This window comes from Sturnus vulgaris, chromosome 1 (genome assembly GCF_052056855.1).
Source record: "Sturnus vulgaris isolate bStuVul1 chromosome 1, bStuVul1.hap1, whole genome shotgun sequence".
Lineage (NCBI taxonomy): Eukaryota > Metazoa > Chordata > Aves > Passeriformes > Sturnidae > Sturnus > Sturnus vulgaris.
In genome coordinates, this window is record NC_142243.1 from 113,120,633 (window position 1) to 113,145,811 (window position 25,179).

The 25,179-nt window shown below is 36.9% G+C and overlaps 1 protein-coding gene and 1 long non-coding RNA gene across 2 annotated transcripts in view; one reads left to right on the forward strand and one right to left on the reverse strand.

The window, feature by feature from the left end:
* Window positions 1-25,179, reverse strand: part of LOC106851965 (uncharacterized) — a 43,670-nt gene that overhangs the window by 9,624 nt on the left and 8,867 nt on the right. Inside the window, exons 2-3 of the long non-coding RNA XR_015807219.1 lie at window positions 9,744-9,837; window positions 8,163-8,395 (exon numbers count right to left, since the gene is read on the reverse strand). This is a non-coding gene — a long non-coding RNA (uncharacterized LOC106851965). The remainder of the gene's footprint in view (window positions 1-8,162; window positions 8,396-9,743; window positions 9,838-25,179) is intronic.
* On the forward strand, window positions 111-24,553 carry LOC106851964 (desmoglein-4-like). Its single transcript, XM_088174373.1, has 16 exons — window positions 111-173; window positions 6,768-6,803; window positions 7,175-7,303; window positions 7,983-8,138; window positions 8,272-8,419; window positions 9,351-9,514; window positions 9,761-9,895; window positions 10,478-10,663; window positions 10,831-11,090; window positions 11,995-12,137; window positions 12,288-12,506; window positions 13,669-14,202; window positions 16,286-16,434; window positions 16,940-17,000; window positions 18,523-18,731; window positions 20,188-24,553. Exons 1-16 carry the CDS (start codon window positions 126-128, stop codon window positions 21,160-21,162), a joined length of 3,552 nt encoding a protein of 1,183 aa, XP_088030499.1. The 5' UTR covers window positions 111-125; the 3' UTR covers window positions 21,163-24,553.

Below are 25,179 nucleotides of genomic sequence, written 5' to 3' on the forward strand. Positions count from 1 at the left end.
GCTGAGTATAAGGACATACACAGAGCGTCTTTTTAAATAGGCACCAGAGCTGGGGGGGGGGAGGGGAACAGGAACAGGCTTGTAACCATAACTCAGTTGGACTTGTTTCTGAGAAGTCAGATGCCATGGATTGGCTCCCTCACCGAACAGCTGCTTTTCTGTTCCTTTTGTCGGTAAGTCGGATTTTAAAGCAATATTTGTAAACTCTGTGACTATGCCGATTTAATCTCCCTCAGCAGACCATTGCATTTTACAATGTAAACTCTTCCCCAAAAAATCTTGTGAAAGGTTTCCATAAAAACCAAAGCTCTGCTCCTTTTAAACAGCACTTGTGAACATTCTATAGATTTAAATTAGCTTTTCATTAAATACTGACAAATGTTTCTTTTTAGACTTTTGGCAATCTGTTGATGTTCAAGATGCGACTTTCTATGTTTACTGCATGATTTTTCAGGCAAATGTTTTCTGTAGCTACTATTTAGAGGTCACAGTTACTAATAAAATGCTTGTAATTATAAAAATTGTAATGGTTGGATATAATTTGGTTCTATATCTTTACTATTTTATCAGTTTAGGAAATACCTTTTTCTAAAAAATTCAAATCTCTTTTTTCTAAAATAATTATCAAGGTCGCTTCAGAGCGACCAAATCCTACAATTATATTCAAGGGAGAAAAAAATTAGCGATCTCATTTAAGTAAAAATCAAGAATTGCCCTATTATTTCACATTGCAAAAGATTCCGGCGTTGTTGTGCACTGGTGTCGGAGCCGCCATGTGCTGAGCAAGTGAATGCATGATGAAAGTGTTGCTCTTTGGGTTTGTTTTTCTCACTGTAAAAGGAAAGTTGTGGCTATGGTCAAGTGGCATAGTTGTTCAGTGTGTTCATAAAGGCGTGGAAATTATCCAGAAGGGACTTAAAAGGGCTATGGGCGCTCTACTGCTCCTGCAATCTAATTTTTCTGTGGATTCATTTTACTCATCTGTGCTGACCTCTTGAGATTTGGTAGAGGTTTAATGGCCTGGAGATTGAGAAGGATTTCTAGTATAGTTATATCCTGTGGTGTTCATGCAGTTTTACATGTTATACAGTGTATTAGTATGCGTAAATGTTTGTTAACTTCTCATTACTGACTTCTCTAGAAATTCTATATCTGAGAAAAAGTCTGTTTTAGATTAAAAAATCCTAAAACCATTATGAAAACACAATCCATTAATTTTAGGTGACAGCTCTGCAATCAGTAAAATAGAACTAATTAACACAGAGCAGCTGCCAAGCAAACAAGGGCAAAACTTGGCAAAAGCAAGTTATGGTTCGGATAAGTCTCTGCTTGTTCAAGGCAGCAGAGGGTGTCTGAGACTGGCCTGTTGCACATCACACTAACACTTCTGGATTTTCATGAAGCACTAGTGACTATTCATTTTACTCATTTACCTGGTGATGCAAACTCCCAGTGTGCTGAAGTTCAAAAAGCTTGACTGTTTTATGTGTAAGGCCTGTCCATGTCAAAAGACATTTTGCTGCTTTGCTTTTCTCAGCAACTCTGGAGCCATTTTCATTCTTTCAGTATGTTGTTGTTAAAAGTGTGAGTGATGAAGGGTAGGTGTTGGGTCAGAAAAGAAGATCGATTCTGAAAAATTCCATTGTGTTTTGATGACTATCAAAAATTTAAACTTTTACTACCCAGAGGAAACTGTGATTCTTGTTATGCATTCTTCTGCCCAGCATTGTTCATGATGGCCTGTACGGCTTAACAGCATCTTTCAACATTTTGTCGAGACCAAATAAATTATATATTTATATATCCAGTTTTAGTGTATTCTGAGAAAGAATTTTGGCTTTCAGCTTAAGTAACCTTTCATGAAAATCACCTGTCTGAATGGTGTCTCTGGTTAGTATATTGTTAATAAGTTGCATCAAATAAAATTACCATGGAGTTATACATATTTTTGTACACTACTGCACTTTAAAAAAAAGGAAACTTACCAGCCCCGAAACAAATAATTTGCTCTATGGATTTCACCATTGGTGGGACTGATTCTGCAACCCTTGCTCATGTGACTTCAAAGGCATTATTCTTATGAGTAAGGGAGTTCTGTTTGTGATACTAGCACAGACACGTTTTATGGAAATAACCTGTTTGATCAGGTATGACTCTTCTTCTGCCAGCTATCATGTGACAGCCAATAATTTTAAATTCACCACATCTCTTATGCACTTTTGTCTGGATACATTTTCCCATGTGTTATCTAGGCTTATTTTTCCCCCCCAGTTGTTAGGCTATGGTTACACATCCTACTCATAACTTGATTGCACGTAAAAATAATCAGGAGCTAAAACCTCTCTTGTATATTCAAATGAAATATCTGCCAGGATTGAATCAGGAACCTTCAAGCTCTTCTGCCAAATAATTTTGTTGTAGAAACTACAGCAATTCCACATCCAGGAACTTTCACCTAAGATTAGGTACTTAAGCCTGCAGTTTTACATTCCTAAGTAAAATGGCCATTAAGCAAACATGCATTTGCAGCCAGAACACTCTAAGTCATATCAGAATTCAGGTTTTATTGAGGAGATTTATTGAGGGCACTTAGCATGACTAATTTGAAAAACTCAAATTTTAATGACAATGGCATACACCCTATATTGAAATTGCTTTTCTGTTCATTTTTCTAATGGTGAAGCTCAGCTACTCTATGGAAATGCATTGTATCTGTATACAATTGAAGATACAATAGCAGAACATAAACAATCTCAGTGGAAACTTTCCCAAAGTGGTCGGTTCTTTGAGTAAACCTATTTTAAAATAAATAAAATTTCAAAGTATATTCTTCAGCCTGATATGAGCATTGACATAATTCCTGGATTATTCCTGTCAAAATTGTTGAAATAGTAATGGATTCTCCATGCTGGGTGCAATTCAAAGTATTGCTAACATAGGAAACACCTGACCTCCTCTGAATTAGAAAACAAAATGCCAGAAAAATCATCCAGATTATCTTTCCCTTAAATTGGATTAACTACATTCATAAGTGACATATGAAAAGGTGAAGTGTAGAAAATCGTGTTTCAATTAAAAAGTGATCAAATGGCATTTTTTTAAAATATGAGGGTTTGCCATATATTTTGAACTCTGCTTCTCATTGTTTCATATGTTCTGATGTATCATTTTCTTAAAGAGTTGCAGAATGAAAAAAGGGGAAGGGCTCATTATTGCAACCCTTTTCGAGTCAGGGCTTTGGATGAGTAAGGAAGACGTAAAAGTCCCAAAACGCTGACAGTACCAGAGCTACCAGGGCAGCCTGATGACTAACACAATACGTGTGAGTTCTCAGCACTCCTCCCATCCAGGCCAACAACAATGCCACTGTTGACTTCAAAGAGAGAGAAGCAGATCCCATATGAATAATGCTGGGAAGATGTTAAAGGCGTGTTCAGTCATTTAGATTTGAGTAGGTGGAGGAGGGAGGATTCCAATTACGTATGATATTGCTTGGTACTCAATTAATGATTAGTTAATTCTAGTTTGTAAATTGCTTTCAGGGTGAAAAGAACAGTACACATCCTATGGGCCTAATTCTGTTCCCAGTTACATCAGAATAAATTCAGAATAACTCCAGTGTGACTCTAAGGTGTCATTTTGGACACAGGGTCCAGGTATCATTACAATGAAAGATGAGCTTTCAGACAGAACTGAAAGCTGTACAAATGACAGAAGCCATAAGCTTTTTTCCTGCCTGCACATCTCCCAACCCAAAACAGAATCAGCTTGTGCAAACAGCCTCTAGATTCTCTGCAGCTTCCTTTTTTCACAGTCTCTCAGAGACTAACAGGGCAGCAAATCTTGGTATCATTCTGGCCAGCTTGCCTACCCCAAGGTCCTCAGGATGCATCCCACACATTCCAGTGGCTCCTATTGCTTTAATTATTGTTTATCCCTGTGTCTATAGAAAGTACTGTACTTGGATATGGGCTTAGAAAGGAATTTTTTTAACTACCTAGAAAATTGCTTGGGTTAGCTGCTAGGAGACAGAACTTATCAGCTGGAAATAGCACTAGAAAAAAAGGGTTTGCATCCCAGTTAAATATTAGAAATAGACAACTGGGTTAGGGGAAGACTTCTAACTGCTGGTGACAGTGGAGAACCAGAAGGCATTAGTTAGGGAGGTGAAGGAGCCTCTATCCCTGGATCAAGTAGGATAAATGTAATTTCAAAATTGTTCAGGTTTATCTGCTGAACTAGACATTTTTGTCTGATATCTGCCCGCCCTCCTTCATACACCACAGCCAAACTGAAACACCAAGTTCATCAGATCAGCTTTTTCAAATAATAACATGAACTGTACTAAGGACTCTGAATTCAAGATCTTCCATTACCAACAGGTTGCAAAATGGGATTTGCCTTAGCTATCACAGGACAAGTGTGCAAATACAGGGCCTAAATTTACAATCCCCAGCGTTGCCAATGGACAAATCTCTGATGGTCCCATTACTGGTGATCAAAAACAAAGAATGAGATTCCAGTGCAAAATATGTATTTTTCACTGCTTGAAAACAGAACTCCCTATAGGCTGGAATCAATAGGTTTATGAATATTCATGTCCTTAAGTAATAGAATTCTTCACAGGTATAATTCTTATTTCAGAAAAACTCAGAATAATTTTTCAGAATATGAGAGTGATGTGGCTGGGGTGAGGTATTAGTCTCACTATTAAGTAACAGGATAGGCTGCAGACAGCAGACAAGATTCACTAACATTGCACTGGGAGGTGCATACCCATACTTTGCCATGTCAAGACAATTGTTTGCATGCCAGAAGGGATTTCAGCCTAAGGGTGGAGAGGATTTCACTGTGCTCACCAAAGGAGGTGGGATAAACTGATAAGAGACATTCAATTAGTGTTATTTCTGGTGGACTTCATCACTCAGGTTCTCTCATGACTGTGTAGTCTGCCCCTTTGACTCTTCCATGTTCTCCTGGAATCCAAGGGGGAATATAAAAGAACAGGACTGAGCTCCTACTGGGGTGAACAAACCCTGCAGTTGACATGGAGTCTGATATTGTCCCTTCTCTGAGATGAGGAACAGAACAGCTGCACGTGAATTTGAACCCTATTGTGAAGCTAAAGATTTAAACAGTCTTACATTCAACATAAGTTAAAAGATGTACATTGATGCTTTTAGCACAATATGAACATATTGTAGTGATTCTCCCACAGAGTACTTTTCTTAATCATTTTTGTCAAGAGCTGGCTCAAACAAACAAGGAAAAGAATCCTCTCTGTGAATAGTCTAAAAAATTTCAAGTATCAAATGGGCAGATCCACAGTCTAAACTCCTTCATTGAGAAGCAGATTCAAGCATCCATTATAGGCCAAGGTCTCAGGGAATATTTTGGGCAAAACCAGATTACTGGAAACACTGTTTTGTAAATGACAGATGGTGAATTCTTGCAGCATAAAGGCAAATGGGGAAAAGAGAGAGAGGAAGGAGGGTGAAGCTGCTGTTCATTAATCTGTTGCATGTAAGGAGTTGTCTTAACATGAAGCAAGTGGAAAAAATTCTGTCTCCATGTTCCAGTCTTGCCAGCACAACGCAATAAATTTGAAGTGAGGAAAAGTCCCATGATGTAATGATAGGATAAAAGATTATCACAGATTTTATCCAAGCATAGATGACATAAAACCCCACAGATATAACATATCAGACAAAAACCAAACAAATATACAAACCAAACCAAAACAAAAAGCCGTGGGAAATTATAAGGAAGTGAAATACTCATAACTGTAGCTGTTAACATTTGTTGAGAAAAGAGAAACACTGCAATAATTGTTGAGTCACCTGGTTATTTTGTTTCTTCCAATGATGAATGAAACAAGCATCCCGTCCTACAAATCCCACATTCTTCACCCTTTATTGTCTGAAGAGAGCAAAAGCAGATCCTAGACCTGAAAGAGATGCTCTGAAGGAGGTACATTCACCAAGTGAGGCTCATTTTCACACCTTATTTAGGAATAAAATTAATTAAACTGTGCCTTCTTTTAAATTGTGGTAATCAAGAAATTGATGCTCCTCTCATTTAAACTTTAGTTTTAAAGTAATTACATACTGCATCTGATTCTGCTACCTTTATTTACTCAAGAATAGTTGCATAATTGAGTCTCAAATCAAAATCCACTGCACACCAGGGAAATTTGCCTGAAACCTGCAGGTGGATTTCCATCTTACACTGAATCTCTTTAATCTCACTGGGAAGTCCCAAAAACCCATGTTCATTCTTTTTGGTTAAATTACATAATTAAGGATTCCAGGTTTATTGTTGACTTTGAAAATAGGAAAAAACATAATGAAAAAAGAATAAATTATTTAGGATAAATACTTCTTTAGTTTCCTAGAGTGATTGGTAACAACTCTTGCAATCACTTCTCTCTTTAGCTGAGGTGTTAAAAATCTGTGTGAAAGTTTTATTTTGATGAAGGAACAGCTTGAAAATTGCTCTTGCATATCCATTCAAACTCAAAGTCCTGTCTTGAAAGGCAGAATGGATTTTGAAGGTTTTAACTGTCAAGGAATTTAGGTGCTGGATATAGAAAAAATTGAATTTCACAAACTCATTTGTGGAAATCTTGCAGCTAGATAAGCTATTGCAATAGGTTTTAAAAAAAGCCCTGCTCCAGGCCTGCAGTATAGCAACGTCTTGCAGGTGAGTTTTGCTTGCTGCATTTTGCCTTGCATTTTTACATGCCAATTTTTTTATTGTTCTTGCAGGTACTCTTGGATTTCAGCACAGGATTTCATGTAGAGGTAATATATGTTTCTTTAGAAACTGTTTTTCTGATTAAACAAAATGTAACAAAAATAAACAAATCATGTGGAAAATACTCAACTAAGACACTTCTGAACCTGAAGGTTGAAAACATATTTAAATATTAAACAGTTGCAGGTAATAACCTGCTCACTCTCTCAAGAGAAATTCGCCTAAATCTAAATGAGTATCTCATACAAATGAGTAATTTTAAAATAAACATGTACAATCATAGAGGTTGGTACCCACAGACATGTAAAAAAGGACATGGTCTACAAAAATCTTTTTTCTCCTTGTTGCTGGAAATTATGATTGTCTGTATTTATTTAAAATGGATTGAGATCATATGATACTGGAACTCTTGTCAAAGGTAAAAGAGTGGGATGAAAATGGAATGGCAAGATGGAAAACCTTTAGAAGACAAAAACGTGAATGGATCAAATTTGCTGCAGCTTGTAGAGAAGGAGAAGATAATTCCAAGAGGAATCCAATTGCCAGAGTAAGTAGAAAGACAAACAAAACTATTCACTGACAAGGAAGTTTTGCCAATGACAGGCTGATAAAAGTAGAGGGATTTAAAAGTATCTATGCTTAGAGTAGTAAAAGCAAGGAATATAGAATAAAAGAAAGATGATGCAATATTCCTAGCTCTGCTGAGACAGTCTCATAAGGTGAATCCATGTAGCTGCTGAGGAGTGACCAGAGGCTTCCTAGAACATTGCCATGAGTCTACTTCCCAGGAAGCTCCAACCAGTATTTTTGCTCTAGATCATAACATTTTTCTTCTCTCTCTCTCATCCCGAGAAACCCCTGAGCAGAAGTTCAAAGATTATACATGACCTGCAGGAAGCAGAGAAAAAGAAATACCTTCCTGTTCTCTCGCTGTGACCATGCCTTTACTGAGGTCCAGCCACAGTGTGATACCCTTGGAGCCTTGGAGGCTTCTCTCTCCACTTCCCCGACAGATTTAAGAGAAATAGAAAGCCTAGCCAGCCCTTAAGGGGAGATGGATGTCTAGGCGGACACTTTGTAGAAGAGCTTTCCATTGATTCAGTCAACTGAACCTTGTAATAAGTGGTTGAGAAACTGAAGTTATATAGAATTTTTTACAAGAACAAGAATAGGAGAAAAAGCCCTGTAGGTAAACCGGCATAAATTGTTATTATCTGTTACTGTAGATCCGATCTGATTGTGAAGAAGACAATCCAATCACATACAGCATCTCTGGAGTTGGAATTGATCGTGCACCCTATGGAATATTTGTTGTTAACCCAAGAACAGGAGAAATTAATATAACATCAATAGTGGATAGGGAAGTAACACCAGTATTTGTTGTAAGTACTCTCCTTTTTCTTTACCTTTATAATGATGGATCCAGGCTGGGGAAGACAACAAATTCATTTGTTTCAGATTGCTACTTTGCTTACTTAACTTTTGGTTTTAAAACGAGTAAATCTCTTTATTTAGATACGTTGCTTTGCTAAACACTCGGTGACCGGTGTAGATTTGGAACCACCTCTTGAACTTCGAGTCAGAGTCCTGGATATAAATGATAACCCTCCTGTATTTGCACAAACTGTATTTACAGGATCTGTTGAAGAGAGCAGCATGGACAGTAAGTAACTATGCTATGCCTTTGACAGTACTAGTAAAGTTCACAGAATACAGTAAATATAAACCTGGGATGCTCTTTCTGCTTTCTTAGGCAATGACATACATTGGTCAGGGCCACTGCAGAGGAGGGAGCAGCAGATGCTTCTCCAAGTGCTATTTGAGCCAGGGCCTGGGCTAATTGCTATAAATTAATCAGCAATGCTTCCTTCTCCCTTTCCTCCCCCACATGAGTGCTGAATGTTCCAGTTCCTAACCATGCCATCATGCAAATTCTTTCAGATGTGAAAATGTAAAGTAAAAAATTCATTCCTTCTCATTAGAATAAAAACATCATTACACTTACTTCCTTTGAGGGTATGTAAAACACATTTTTCCCCATTTTTCTCTTGCAAATATTTGTACATGTAGCCTGTGTATTTGTAATTGCAGCTGAAAATTACTAAATAATTCCATACTTAAACCAATAAAATGGTTCTTTTTACCAAAAGTGCAGCAACCAATATTAGACATGCAAATAGCACTGAGGCAATGGTGCCTAACACTCTTTTTCTTCTCTCTAGAAATTCTCATTTAAATTTGTGATTTCTTATAGTAATCTCTACAAGCTCCGTCCTATTATGCATATTCCCTATGCTAATTTAAAGAAGTTCAGTGAATGTCTGCATTTTTCCTTCCTACCTTGATTTTTAATTCATTTAAAGTCATTAACATTGTCAGAATCAGTACTACAAAACTAAAGTTTTGTTTCCTTTGTAAATGTCAAGGAATAGATAACCTTCTATCATTTTCATACACTATTTTAGCACTGTCATGATGAGTTGTTTGCAGGAATTCAAGAGATTTTCCGTTTTTTTTTTTATTATTTTTGTTTGTTTGTTTGTTTGTTTGTTTATGGGGTTTTTTAAAATATTGTTATTATTATTTATTTTTAGATACCCTGGTGATGAAAATCATTGCAACAGATGCAGATGAACCTAACCATTTGAATTCTAAAATTGCCTTCAAAATAGAGAGTCAGGAACCTTCTGGTCCCCCCATGTTCATTATGAATAAATACACAGGAGAACTCCATCTTGCAAATTATCTTGACAGAGAGGTAACATTTTCCCTTCCAAAGCTAAATAACATGATGTTGTAGTGCATAAGAGAGCAAGAAAAATATAGAAGAGAGAGAGAGAAAGGTTGTGGGTTTTACAAATATTAATGGGGAAGTGCATGGTTTTGATGTGTCACAATAAAATGTCTAAGTAGAACTCCTACATTAGGAAATAGTAGCAAGCATGAGTAATTTATAAGATGCACAGATGGTCTTCTAACATACTCACTTCTCTTTTTGTGACAGCAACATAGTAGTTACACTCTGGTTGTGAAAGCATCAGACCGGGATGGGGCTGCAGATGGAATATCATCCCTTTGTAGCTGTAACGTGAAAGTTATCGATGTTAATGACAACTTTCCAACTCTTGCTCAAAGCTCTGTAAGTTTCCAATAACAAAAGCAGCAACACTGATTTAAAACCCTGTTTAAAAGCCCCTTTGGTAACAGAGCCCTTACTAACCCATAGAGAACTTTCAAATTTACATGTTCCACAGGATTTACAGGGTTGTTCCCTTGAAGAGTGCTCAAAATACACTCCATTGCTTGTGAAACAATTCTGGTAACATACACATAGATTACTTTTGTATTCAGAGATGTCAATCCTGACTTCTTTGTATTCAGAGAAATCCTGTCATTCAGGTGCCCAGATCCCTGAAATATGGCCAGATTATGTAGAATAACCCAATCCTTGAAAGATCATTTCTTGTAGAAAGCACAAATCCTTTTCCTCTGTGATGCCTCTCCAAAACTTGAAGGTGATACAGCTCTAAAAATCCATAACCGTAATCACAATGTGACCAGAACACGTTTCTTAATTAAATTGGCAAGGATTGTCCTCAGAACATGCTTCAAAAGCATCTCTGCAGACAGCTGTGTTTTCCTCACACATATTTATATATATATATATATATATGTATATATATATAAATGTTTGCTAATAGGTATTTATCTGTCATTTCAGTTTTCAGCAAGTATTTCAGAAAATTCACTCAGTTCAGAACTGCTACGAATACAAGCTCTGGATGCTGATGAAGAGTTTACAGACAATTGGTTAGCAGAGTTTTTCTTTATATCCGGTAATGAAGATAACTGTTTTGAAATTGTTACAGATCGAGCTACAAATCAAGGAATTCTCAGAGTAATTAAGGTATGGATAAATATTTTGATTCAGTTCTTGACTTAAAATTTTAACTAATTGTTAACGGAATTATACAGGCAGTAAAAACATTGTCACTCAACCATTTAAAACAAAAAAAAATTAAATATGGAAGGAGCTTTTATGTATTATCTAGTTCTCTGTGGTTTGCCTTTTAGGAACTGGATTTTGAACATATCAGAACTCACTCACTGATGATTGGCGTCAGGAATGTAGCTGCCTTCCACCACTCTGTTGCACATGAGTACCAAATATTTGGAACACCTCTCACAGTAGAAGTAAAAAATTTGATTGAACCACCAAGATTTCATCCATCTTCAGTTGTGTTTTCCCTGGCAGAAGGTGCAAGAGTGAATTATGTTGTAGGAACATACACAGCCATGGATGAGGACACTAGAACTGTTGCGACAAATGTTGTGTAAGCTCTGCTCTACTAAACTCCTTGGATGGAATAATTCTTTTGAGATTTCAATGGGATGAGGAATTGGTATTTTAAAAAACCCTTTTAAAAACAATGTTTATTGATTAGCAATAGAAAAATGGCAATAGAATAGTACTATATAGTATCATATAATATTATTATTACATGAAATTATATTCTGTATTATTATAGAATAGTATATAACCCATTTTTGTGCTATAATTGCTTTTCTTTCCTGACTATTTTCCTTAGCCTTAAGCACAAGACAAAGAAAATATAATTTTTCTAGCAGTCAGTAACTTAGATATAACAGAATGTTTTTTCTTGAAACATTTGCTACAAGGGAGGAATTTGTTAGTATCTCAAGAAAAGCAGACAGAATTATCCAGTCAGAATAGAAGAGGTCCCTACTAGCTCATTCTCTAGTAAAAAATTTACACTTATTTCTCTTGAAATTAAAGATAATAACTGAGACCATAATCTGCTTTTAAGTGTATGTATAAATAAATACAGCCAATTTACAAATATTTGAAAAAAAATTTCCTAAACACAGAAATGTGTCAGTAAAATACAACTGTAGAATGAGAAAAGCCGTGCATTTAACCATTGATATTAACAAGGTTATAGTAAAGATTTACAGGATCCAGAAAAATTTTATTTTTAGACTGTGATGCCACTTTCAAAATAAAATAGGCTTCTATGCATTTGCTTTATTCCTAACTACTTTTCTGGTCTACATCTTTTGGAGTCTACATGGATTTTGCTTGAACTGGGTGAAATGCAATAGCATCTAGCATAGACTAAAGAAAAATGGTCCAAAGTGCCAAATTTTATCTGAAAAATAAATATGTAATACATATATTCATAACATAACGCTGAGTATTTTTACTTCACCACACAGATATAGTATAGGACGTGATCCAGCTGCCTGGTTCAGAATCAATCAAAACACTGGTGAAATCACACTGAACAAAGTTATTAACCGGGATTCAGTCTACGTAGTCAATGGGCAGTACCAAGCAGAGGTTCTGGCTATCACCAGAGGTAAGAAAAGAGATTAAGTTTTCCAAAATAAACTCCTTCTGTTCCAGATTTCTCTCAATTTTTTTTTTCATATTTCTTGTTTTCCAACCCTAACTGCATTATTTATGGTATCAATATTCCCTCCTGACCACAAATATCTTCTTTTTACAGGGGTTCCTCGATATACTGCTACTGGTACCGTTGTTCTTTCAATAGATGGCATCAATGCCAATTGCCCAAGTATTAATACTGAAATGAGGAAAGTATGTATGCATTCCCCATCAGTGATTATCTCAGCAAAGCAGAGGGATGGTGATCTCTATGCTACCCCCTTTACATTCAGCATACATGGTGAACCTCAGACTACATGGATTATCAGACGAATAAATGGTAAATTAACCTACATTTTATAACAGAATAAATCATAGTAATAAGCTCTTGTCTAAGATAACTGATTAGGATGTTACTTTATTAACAAACAAAACACTCATAAGAATCTATTCAAATCTCAGTTAAATATAATCTAAGAAGTTACTCCAAATTTGAATACATGCATACATATATATGTCTATTAGAATATTTAAATCAGAATTATGATGTGTTATATTTTAAAGGAAACTGTAAATTTACTGATAAAAATAGAGCAGCAAAACTGTACTTTGAGTATACTATGACAAGAGCCTTTACAGGTCTAAACATAATGATGTAAATCAAAAGGAGTAATTTGTTACTTTTTCATTTCTGTGTTATCTAAAAAATCCTAAGCAAATAAAAAATTCTCAGGTTTTTTTGTTAGAGTATTAAGTTTATAGTTAGTAGAACTTTACTTCTATTAGAGGCATATGAAAATGGCAAATTAAGATTACAACTTTTTAAATTTATTGTACCAGTCATACCTACTTGTATTTTAAAGAAAATTGTTTTAGTCAGTGCCCAGTGAAGCTTTGCCAGTTTCCTTCAATACGACGTGACAAAATAATGAATTAATCAAATCCCATGAATTATGAAATGACAGAATTTGCATAACTTACTGTATGCCTACAAGACTGCATTAAATGGCAATTATCACAAGTGCAAGTATTCTTGAATTTCCTATCTGTCCTAAACAGTTGCAAATATGTAAATTTAAATATTTAAACCTACTAAAACACTTTTGGAAAAATATACATGGGTTCCTTGAGAGAGGAAAAAGAAATGCATAAAACTTTCAACTTTTATCTTTACCATTGTGAGAATAAAATTCAGGAAAAGTAGCAGTGCAAGTAAAAATTTTCATTTTCCCCTTTTGTATCTCTCAAGTGGAGAAGTGATAACTAGACTGATTTGGCTCAGGTTTTGCAAGAAAAAGAAATAAGCATAGATGAATATTATATGTTTCAGCTTTGAGTAAGTCCTGTATGTAGATGCATAAGTAATTGAGGTGCTTAGAAAGGGAACACTTTGTTTCATTCTGTTCTTTGAGCGTAATACACAGGTAGTATAGATTTGTAGAACACTTATAGTCAATACCTGAATCCAAATATTTTTCTCTTTTTTTTTTTTTCCCTCCAAGATTCCTCTGCAGAACTAGTGGGGCAGAACATAGACTTTTACCTTTATAGGATCTATGTCGTTGTAAGAGACAGCCAAGGCCGGCGCTGTGCTAGACCACACATAATTCCTGTGCAAGCCTGCCAGTGTGATAGTCGGAATTACTGCACCAGTGGGGCCACAAGAATAATTATCATTGGTGGTGGTGGCAGTGCTGGTGGTGGCGGTGCTGGTGGTGGTGGTGGCGCTGGTGGTGGTGGCGCTGGTGGTGGCGGCGCTGGTGGTGGCGGTGGCGGTACTGGTGGAGGAGGCCGGGAAGACGGAGGACAACAAGGTGGTGGTGGTGGTGTTGATTATGACCAGAATAGACCTTTTGAAGACCACACAGAATGGCAGGGTTATACTGACGGCTATGATGGAGGTGAGGAAGGATACACTGCCTCCACTGATGACGGTTATGCTGGAAATGAAAATTATGGCCGACAACTCGAATCCAATACCACACTTAGTGGGGCTGCCATCGGCCTGATGTTTCTCGGTGGATTAATATTTGTTTGTAAGTATAAAATTAAGAAAACAATTTTAGTATCTTTCTAAATAATGTAAAAAGTGCATTTTTAAATTTTTTAAAGTAAGGTTACTTTTTCAGTTGGTTGTTAATCCATTGGCTTCTATTGGCCATTTGACAGAGAAAAAAAATGTCTTTTGAACAAAAAGATTTTCCATAAATTTTATGTTATACATACACACATTTTTCATTCAAAATTAAGCATTTCCTTTCTATTGCTATCCAATTCTTAGATAGAGCTGTCCTGCCACTTACACTTTGTAATTTGTACTTCCATTACATTACTAGAAGAAATGGGCAAGTATCAGCTCCAACCAAGTTGGATATGAAAGGATCTAAAGAACAAGATTCTTTTGAACTCGAAGCTAGATTTCTGTAGGAGAACAATAAACCATAGATTTTGAAACTTTTGGCTACTCTTCCAAACATCACATCTAATGAAAAACAAGTAGCATTTATAATAACAGGATCAAAACAGGACATTAATTCATTTGTCCTGGCATTCATGAAGAATTATGAGCTTCATGGATTCAAGTTAGAATTTATATAAGCAATTATTTCTCAGACTACCACAATCATAAGCGACCAACCTTCTTTCATGGCCTGGGCATCCAGTAATCAACATCTAAAATTTCCCATTGCAGGAATACTGACTACAAAACCTGAGGAAATTGATTTTTTTCCCTTTGATTTTCTGAGTAGCGGAGTTTAGTTCAGGTTTTGATCTTTGTTTAGTAGGAATCAACAAACACAAAATTTTGAAGCTTCAAAAGGCTGTTCAATCAGTAGTCCCCAGATGGTTTATCTTACAGGACAGACTGTCCTTCATCCTTTGGAAATCTCCCCTCATAGTCTGGAGTAAATATGTCCTTAGTCATGCTGTATGAGGCAGCACTTTGTACATTATATAGTCCTTTCCCCTTTCATTTCACTTTGATGCTCAAGTAATCAGAAGGCTGGAGCAACTCTCCTATGAAGACAGGCTGAGAGAGTTGGGTCTGTTCAACCTGGAGAAGACTCAAAGAAAAGCTCAGGGCAGCCTTCCAGTGCCTAAAGAGGGCCTGCGAAAGAGCTGGAGAGGGACTTTTTACAATGGCATGTAGTGACAGGACAAGGAGCAATGGATTTAAACTGAAAGAACATAGGTTTAGGTGAAGGTGATGAGACAGAGGCACAGGCTGCCCAGAGAAGTTGTGGATGCCCCATCCCTGGAAGTGTTCAAGGCTGGGCTGGATGGGTCTTTGATCAACCTAGTAAGTGGAAAGTGTGCTCTGCTCATGGCAGAGGGGTTGGAACTAAATAGCATTTAAGATCTCTTCCAACCCAAGCCATTCTATAATTCTATTAATTAATATTGCATCACCTTTCTAAAATAAGCAGTGTTTTTGATGCTGGCCATTACAAGCATTCTGCAATTTCCAGCACTGAATTCTTTAGACAACTAAGCATAATACAGCACTTTGGGAAACCTGACTCACTCTATGTAAACATTTGGCAAAGCTAGGGCTTGGGGTTTTTCCCTACTGCTTTTTCAAATCAAGCATTGTGCATATGTAATGTGAAAATTGCAACTGGAGCCTTAGCCAGAGATCACTGCAGTCAGGTGGATTCTCCACTGATTCTCATATGTCTATTATTACTAATGTGTATTTCTTTTCAATTACAATACTTGAAGAGAAATATGTATGCTTATATATCAGGAAAGAATAGCACTGAATGCTATACATAGCAACACTGGTTCTGTTTGTTTAATTTTCATATGTATGCAACTTATATTGGTTCAGCTGAGATAGATCAAAGTCTGTTCCCAGGTGTATAAGCATAAATTTAGAGTAACAGCCCCACCCCTGTGTTGCTATGCTATAACTAAAGGTACAAATTATTCTGAATTTCCAAATACAGGCATCTCCATAAGCAGCTAACGATTCTGAAAGCCAGACTTACAGGCTGCCTGGTTATAAACATTTTAAAGGCATATTTTCAAAAGCTCATGAGCACCTCTGGGGAGAGCAGGTATTCCTGTGAGGAAGAGATGTCCTAAATCCTTGTTTCCTGTTCCTTTCTTGATAAGTGATTCCAATTTTGATGTCAATGAGTGACTGTTGTGGCTGTGGACCTGGCGCTGCAGGAGGAGTTGGAACTGGATTTGAACCTGTACCTGAATGCACAGAAGGAGCAATTCATCCATGGGGAATAGAAGGTGCACAGCCTGAAGACAGGGTCAGTACACCCCATGTTTCTAAAACCAGAAGTAATTAATATTTCAAGTAAAGGCTGTATTTGACTATAGAAAGTGATAGTAACAAGGTGCCATCTCAAACCAGTCTGGCATTGACAACAATTGCCAGGCAGATATGAAAGTTGATTCTTAACTAACATTCACTGATGAGGTTTATGAGTTTTAAGCAGAGGCCAGTCAGTTTGGCACAACAGTTTGTTGCCACTGTTCCTTCAGATGAAGCATAATAACTAGCAAGCTCCTTCACTGCAAGTTTAGGAGAAAGGAACACAAATTATCTTCACTGATCATTGTTTGTGTTGACAAGGAAAAATACTTGTAGTTTCTTTTGCTTTGTTTTGTTTTGTTTGTTAATGGAAATGGTGATAATGACTAACTATTATTAACGGTTTGGACTGCTAATTCCTTAACATAATTCACAAAGTCTTGATGTTCATATGGGAATTTTAAGGTAACCATTCAAGGAGTCAAAATGTTGTTTTCCAGGATGTCTCGCACATTCTTGCCCCAACAACTGCTGCAGGAGGTGATTTTGGTGAACCTTCTGGTAAGCAGATCCTTAAATCTTCTATGTTATGCTGTCATAAAGCTGTCTTTCAGAACTTCATGCCTTCATATTCATGGAGTCCTTTGGTTTCCCAGCTATAACCCAACCCTTCCAATCTCACATCTGCAGATAGTCAAACTCATGCTGCTAGGACCTCTAGTAGGAATAAAAATTCTGGGGTTTGAATTTTTGAGCAGAATAATTTTTGCAAACTACACTTATTTTGAAATATCTGCCAAGGCTTTCAATTCCCAGGCAATTTTTCTTTATCGGCACAGCTACTGAATGGAGGGCCTTTACAAGACACTAGTTTAAGCAGAAATCAGTCTTTAGCCAGAATAAGGGTATTTGCCTTCATAACTTCAGTAAAATCTTCAGTTCTTCCCAGTTTCCTGCTTCCCACAAGGGAGCATGTCAAGTAGCTAGTTAATTACTGACAATTTGTGTGTTAACCTAGACAAGCTGATACATAACACAATAAATATATGCTTCTGAGATAAGGTTCCTCCAAGAATTCAGTGATCATAGAGAATAAGCCTAGCTGTGCAGTGCCACTTTCTTCTTCTCCCCTATTCCTTACCTCAGAAGAGGAAGAAAGGATACTGGCCTAGATCTATTTGCACTAGCTTCTGACAGAAAGAAATGTTACTCTGCAAAACAACTTCTCTGCTGACTATTTATTATAGAAGAATGTTCTCAGATTTCTCATTTCATAAAAACGAAAAAAATATATAATTTAACCTATGTTTCCCAGTGCAGCCATATTCAAGACTACTGTATGCAATTATTTTATTATATTCTAATCATTAAGAAAATTTTCCTTGTTATCATCTATTAAAAAATACAGAGAAGATAAAATTCTGTAAGTATTACTTTATAACTTATTTTAAAGACCATTTCCATTCTGGATTATAAACTGGTGGTTACTATGATCCAATGTTATTCCCCCCTAAAATATCTCACTACTAGAAAATGTGAAAGTAGTTACAAAACTCTTTATTTTCTAGGATTTACAAAAATCTTTATTTTCTAAGTGTGTAAGGAAAAACATTTTCACACCAATGTGATCATAAGTATGCATTTACATATTTGCATGGACAAATGTTACCTAATTTTTTAACTCCATGACAGCATATATATACAGCATACATATATATATATATATATATATATATATATATATATATATACATATATGCATATATATGTGTGTGCGTGTGTATATATATATATACATACACTAGACAGAAAAATCTTTCTGGACAATAAGAGAATAAACCACTGATTTTCTAAAACACAGGTGCACATGCTGCCTAGCCTCAGGAATAAAATCAAGAGCTTAGGTGTCTGTTAATGTGTATTTAATTATTACTGCAGTTTCAATGTTTAGTACCTGTGACTGAAATTGGTCTAAAATACCTTTAGAAACCCAGTAGTGTCATTATAGCATTTGTAAAAACAACTGACAAATTGTGTGCAAAGTTTCACAGAACACAGGAAGGATAACTTCTTCTGTTTTCAGATATATATAATAACACATATGGAGGAGGAGGAGTAGTAGCTTCTGGTGTTGAAGAAACTACAGGTGTTGGCTATGGCACTGGTACTGGCTACGGAACAGCTGGAGGAATTTCTGGAACAGGGGAAGCAAAAGGGTCAATTGGAGGAACAATAAAAGAGTATAGAGAAGGAGGAGTGAACATGGCCTTCCTGGACAACTATTTCTCTGAGGTAATTAGTTGCTATTCTTTGAGTTACATCTGTGAGAATGCTCTCTGTTAGATTCTCCTTCCCAGGTTACATGGTGGAAATACAAGTTAATTCCATTTAAATTGAAACTTCCATGATACAAGACTGCTGTGAGAGCAAAGCTCACAACACTAGTAGTAGTACTGCCTTTGAGCTGCTGCCATAGTAGATGGATTGTTCAACAGCCTTTTTGTAAAATTGATGGACACTGTAGATAGGGGTAGGAAGCAATTAAATTATTTCAACTTCATAAGTACTCACTAAATTTATGTATTTTTTCACCTTTCTTGGTGTATAAATATATACTAGCTTTTTGGAATTGTTCAGTCCTGCTTCCCATCCAACTTGTTTGATGAAGTAATTTTAATCCTTAAAGGACTTTAAATATCAATTTTTCTTATTTTTATTGCCATTTCTGCTCCCTAAAAGACTTGTGAACTACCAGTGACACCAATATGCAGTTTTTCAATTGGCAACACCTTAATTAGCCTTTACACGTGGGATTAAAAAATGGGATGGAATTTACATGATTAATGGTTTCATGGTCTATATTTTTACTCATATGCATGAACTGTGAGGCATAAATGTTATAATTGCATGTCATCAAAACACCAATTAAGCTATAAGGATTGCTATATTTCAAATCTAAACAAAGTTCAGTGGAGGAAAGAACAGAGCAGTCCTGACATCCCAAGCATGGATTTCTCCCAGACTGCAATCTTCCTGCCTTGGCCTGGAGCACCTATGTATTAACTGTCTGCCAGCCATAGGCCTCCACATAGTATTCCTGCTATCCTCCTGGACCAGTTCAATCCCCAAGCTCTCTGACTCGGCCTCTCAGGCCTCCTGTTCCATCCTTTTCTGCTTCCTCCAACCCCACTCTACACTCTCTTTAAATTCTCCTCATTCCTGCCTGATCTCTCTGCAATGCCAGGCCAGGATCCTCAACATCATCCCCAGTTGGCGATTTCCTTCTTGCTCAAAATGAATGCTCCCCTCTGGACTCACCAAGTTTCCCCCACTGTGGACAATCCTCCATCCCATCTCCTCTTTCCTGGTCTCTTCATTCTTCCCCTTGCAACCCTGCTTCACTCCTCTTCCTAACATTTTGTTCAGATACTGCTGCCCAAAGAAGGCACCTGTTTGCCTGTCCCTTTTGCCACATAGACAGAGCCATTGATGACAGACCAAATTCAAGATGCTACCTGTTGGCAGAAACGAGAATAAAATATAGTAATATTTAAATAAACTTATTTCAAGGTTAAAAAATGTTGATGGTATAGTCTGTCCTGTTGATGTCCTATTTTTCAAGTCAGCTGGGCCTTATTGTGGTTAGGGAAATTTTACTGTGGTTTGAGAATTCATGGTTAAAAATTCCCTCTGTTCTTCTGTTCTGTTCTGGTTTTTCTTCCATTTTTTTTGTTTTTGCAAACTACAGAAAGCATTTGTGTATGCAGACGAAGATGAAGGTCGGCCAGCAAATGACTGCCTATTAATTTATGATCATGAAGGAGTCGGTACTCCAGTTGGCTCTGTGGGTTGCTGCAGCTTTATTGGAGAAGATACAGATGAAACATATTTGGATACATTAGGACCAAAATTTAAGACCCTAGCAGAGATCTGTCTCGGCAAAGAGATTGAACCTTTCCCTGATGTCAACCCACCCTGGCCAGGCGTCGTCAACATTCCCTTCCCCAGCCCTGAAAGTGATCTAAACCTCCCTCCACCTGGCACCACCATCGTTGTCAATGGAAGCGCACCCATGCCTGCCCCAGTTGGCACTACAACGGTTGTCACTGAAAACACCTACACGTCTGGGACAACCATACAGCCCCCAAGGCCAATGCCAGATCCCTTGCTCCACGGCAACATGACAGTGACCGAGACCTACACCTCTGGCTCCCCCTCTCTTTGCGTTGACCCTCTGCGTGCATCCAACGTCGTGGTGACAGAGAGGGTTGTGGGGCCTGCGTCTGCCTCTGAATTGCGTGGCATGCTAGATATCCCCGACCTCACAGAGGGCTCCAACGTCATCGTCACGGAAAGAGTAATCGCGCCTAACTCCCGACTGCCGGCATCTCTGAGCATTCCTGATTTGGTAGATGGGTCCAATGTGGTAGTGACAGAAAGGGTGTTCAGGCCTGCCTCCGGCATGCCGGGCAGCCTAATAAATATCCCCTCAGAGTTATCCAACGCCCACAACGTGGTGGTCACAGAGAGAGTAGTGTCAGGGTCTGGGATGAGCAGCCTAGGAGGAACAAGTCTGGGAGGAGCAAATCTGGGGGGCATGAGCAGCACGGGTCAGATGCTCAGTGCCGACTGTCACCTTGGCCAGGGAATGGGCACGGCATCTCCAGGCACCTCCCGGAGACGAGTGACAAAGTACAGCACCGTGCAGTACTCCAGTCAGTAGGGCCTCTGCTGGCATCCCTTCCTGCTGAAATCGCCATTTGCACCAACACTCATTAGCTGCCACCCATCAAGAATATTGTTATTATTTATAACTAAGAAATAGCGCTAAAATTTCAGGGATTTCTGCTTGTGTGAGGATCTCTGACGGGTGCCCCATTTTGAGTTCAAATGCAGGACTTTGTCAGTGAAGGGAAAATAGAAGTTAGCTTTAAATTTCTTTCTCTCCACTTAGCACTGCAAGTGTATAAAGAGACTAGTATTTTTGGAGAGTTATCTGATGATCGAGGAGAGCAGTGAGAGAGGATCCTTGCGTGCACACAGTACCAGCATAAATTAATGTCATACAAAGCACGTTAAAATACTGTGCAGCTGAGTGATCTCTCACAATAAGCAGATTTGGGTTAATAGGCCCTCACTGACAAGAGAGGAAAAGAATGTAGTTAATAATTAGTCAACTCAAGACTAAATAAGCACTTTTAAACACATCATTTTACTTTGTATGTAATTCAAGAAGCGCTACAAAACGGCACTTTCAACCATTCCTCCCATCACCAACAATAGTTATAAATAATAATTATATAAACATAATACACTTCCATTGCTTTCTGAAGTTCTCAGTAAACAAACACCTTGACACAGCCTGCCATGCTGTTCCTATCATGGTGAGGAGCAATTTGTCGCAGCTGCTGCTGCCGCGTTGACACTGTCACCCAAGAAGATGTTGGCTTCATCCTTTCTCCATTGCCATTACAGCTTTGCTTAAATCCAAAAGGACTTCAGTGACAACCAGGAACTCTTAGTCAGATTTTTGTGCCAAACTATGACTACCATTTAAATCACCAGTGTCAGGTTATATTAAGACGGCTATAATATACTGTGCCAATTCTCGTCTTAAATACTGATAAGAAAATCTTGGAATCTTTGTGATGTGAGGAGGCAATAGCAAGTATTGTATTACTGACACTGGTAGCTGAAGCCTTTCTGAAAAGAAAAAAACACTTGGAAGCAATATAGATTTGCTAATAAGCAATGTGGAGAATTTTTATTTCATATGTCAATGTATTTTGCATTGATATTTTGAAAGTTTATTTGAATGTATTAATTGAAAAAGTCTTTATGAGTCTATAAACTTAATTAAATCTGGCTTTTATTTTCCCACAAAAACAGCTCTACTGGACTCTGTTATTCTAATATACCTTGACATGTCTTGGAATATGATCTGAAGGAACCAAATGCTGAAATATATCTTCTATCTCATTTTACTTCTGTATCATATGTATAGTAACCACAGCGTACCCAACATTGCTTCAGTGTAAATAAAATAGTTATAGGGAGGGACTAGCTTTTTTTTGCTAGACCACCAAATCAGTAGTTTCCGTGCAAATTTTTCTTGTTTGGCTTTGACAGATAGGTTATTGAAAAGTTTAAGAGTTGTCTGTGAACCTCCCACTCTATAAAATGGAAAAGAAACTCAATTGCCTATCCAGACTAACTTACCTCAGAAGGAATGGATGACTGGTTTCTGAGTCTGATACCAAGAAAACGTTTTGAAAAAGATGTTTTTGGAAATGCACCTAGATCTGCTGTCAATAACAGCCTGCAGTGCCCCCAGAGTCATTGCTACTGTCAACATCAGTAATCCCCAGGAGTCATGACCAAACCCAAGGCTACCTCCAAGTAAGGTCCATTCCGTAGCTTCAGGTTCTTTTCTACAGCAACTGAGCATGTTAGATGCTCTCCCCATAAAATCTGATGTATTGCTGGTCTTGCTTCCATCTGTAGCCTTGATTATCTTAAGTATCACTAAAATTGCATTGACTTTAATGGGATTAGTCTTTCCTATAAGTTATGTACCAACTGTAATTATGGTTCCTGGAACCATTCTTTAAAGAAAAAAATAGGTACTAATATATAAAGCTACATCCTTTTACATCTGGAGAATTTGTGCACAAATTCACTAAAATGCTGACAAACTCCCTTTTATTTTGCTAACCACCTGTTTACATCAAAAACCAAATATTTAAAATATATATGACTATCTGGTATATAAAAAGCCTATGCAACACATCCAAATCCCACTAGAAAATATTTTAATGTATAAAAGAAAATTAAATCTAGTGTAAATATTTCCATAATCATCTTAAGTAAATCATAAACTTTTTTCTGAACTGTGTTCAAAGTGATGAAACTAGTCTTCAGGAGCACATGCAGAATTCCTTGAACAGGAATGCTGTGTGAAGCATGAGTGTCTGAACTATGGTCTCTTGCATGTCTAGAAATAGGGGAAGAATGAATAGAAAATATAGAGAAATAGAAAACTAATAGAAAAATAGAGAAAAGATGTCGTTTCAAAGGACAGATTTTAGTTATGTGGTGGTTGTCTACTTCTAGTACTATCTTTCACCAACTTTTCAATTATTAATTCTTATGTAACACAATTTCTTGAAATGTTTCTAGCATCTTTTAGTACTGGTTTATCACAACAAACAGCAATTGCATTATCCAGTGCACTTCTGAATTTTAACTCCTATTGTTGTGTAATTTTTTCAAACTTCCTAAAAATTGTTTTCTTAGTGAATTGAGGATTCTTTAGGTTACTACAAATTGTGGAAGAAAAAATGCATGTCAAGATGTGAACAAATACTTGGTTCATTTAAAATTCTGTTCAAATTCTTTTTCTAGCTTCATTGTTTAAAAAATAGCATATAGTTTCATTCTGGCCAGCAGATATTAGTTTTGTTTCTTTTCTTCCAGCTGTAATTTAAAAGCCTGTTTGCTGTCTTACCTTTAGTCATATTGTTTAATAATGAAGAAGGAATGGTTTTCAGGGAAGAAAGATAGTAGTGATATTAGTTCTGCTCTAAACCATTCAAGAAAAACAGTCTTATTAAGAGGCAGCAGCATGCAATACCAAATGTATGGCTTGCTTTTTTTTTTTTTTTTAACTCGGGTTTATTTAGGAATAGGATCCTACAGTTTTAAGCAGGCTCTTTGAGATCTTAGCATGATGAGAAGTATACTTACATGGAAGAAAATAGAGCCACAGACTGAGGGTCTCATTAGATTTCTATCTTAGGAACACTGTCTCAATTTGAAATGCAACTTTCAATACTTTTTACTCTGTCCTAATTCTGTGGTAATAAATAACACTTTTAAACTGTTGTGAGCAGCACTTACTATGAGCAATATGAAAAGGCCACACAATTTAAGCAACAATTTTAAAAAATTCTGCCATTTTGCTTGAATTAACATAACTGCATAATTCAAATGCTCCTCACTATTGAGTCACCAAATGCATCATTTTAATTTTATTTAAAATATAAGTACTATTATTGTGGGCTTGTGTTTTCATAAATAAAAATATTAGAGATTTGTTTGTAATAATTTCTGAATGGCACTGAAAAAAATACAATAAATGATCATTTGGAATATCATGTTTTACATAGACTGGCTCAGGATATTTTTTTCCAATTTATCAGTGGGAAATACAGTTTCCTTAAAACTGATGGGGTTTTTCAGAAAAAAATCTCGTTCTTTTACCAAAAAAAAAAAAAAAAGAAGAAGGTGTTGATTTAGAAAGTCAGGTCATTCCAAAACAAGATTATTTCATGTGTCAAATTGACTACAATACTTTATTTCATGTTGTCAAGTAGAAATGTGTGTCAGGTCTCACAAGAGTGACAGTACCATTTCCTCAACCCATCATTCTCTGCACTGTTCTCTCTCTTTAGACAGCCTTTTCTGTGATACCCTTCTGTCCTGCAACTCTGAAACAATGCTTCAGAGGAGCTATAAATTAATGCTGGACTACAACCACAGAGAGAAGGAGAGCAGAAGTCTCTAGAAACAGTGCTTGGGCAGCACAGGCATCACAGGTACATTCACTGCATACTGGTCAAAATGCATAGAACCAAGGAAAAGCACTTTAGTCTAGATCAAATCTCTTTCTAATTTTCCAGACCGATATTCATGACAATAATTATTTTTTGTACAGAGATTTTTTCAAAAAGTTTTATCT

Excerpts from the sequence above, each read along its gene's own strand:
- LOC106851964 (XM_088174373.1), top strand. The coding sequence starts at position 126 with ATGGATTGGCTCCCTCACCGAACAGCTGCTTTTCTGTTCCTTTTGTCG. Across the intron at positions 14,203-16,285 it reads CGGTGGATTAATATTTGTTT|TGATTCCAATTTTGATGTCA; the intron begins GTAAGTATAAAA and ends TTTCTTGATAAG. Across the intron at positions 18,732-20,187 it reads TGGACAACTATTTCTCTGAG|AAAGCATTTGTGTATGCAGA; the intron begins GTAATTAGTTGC and ends TGCAAACTACAG.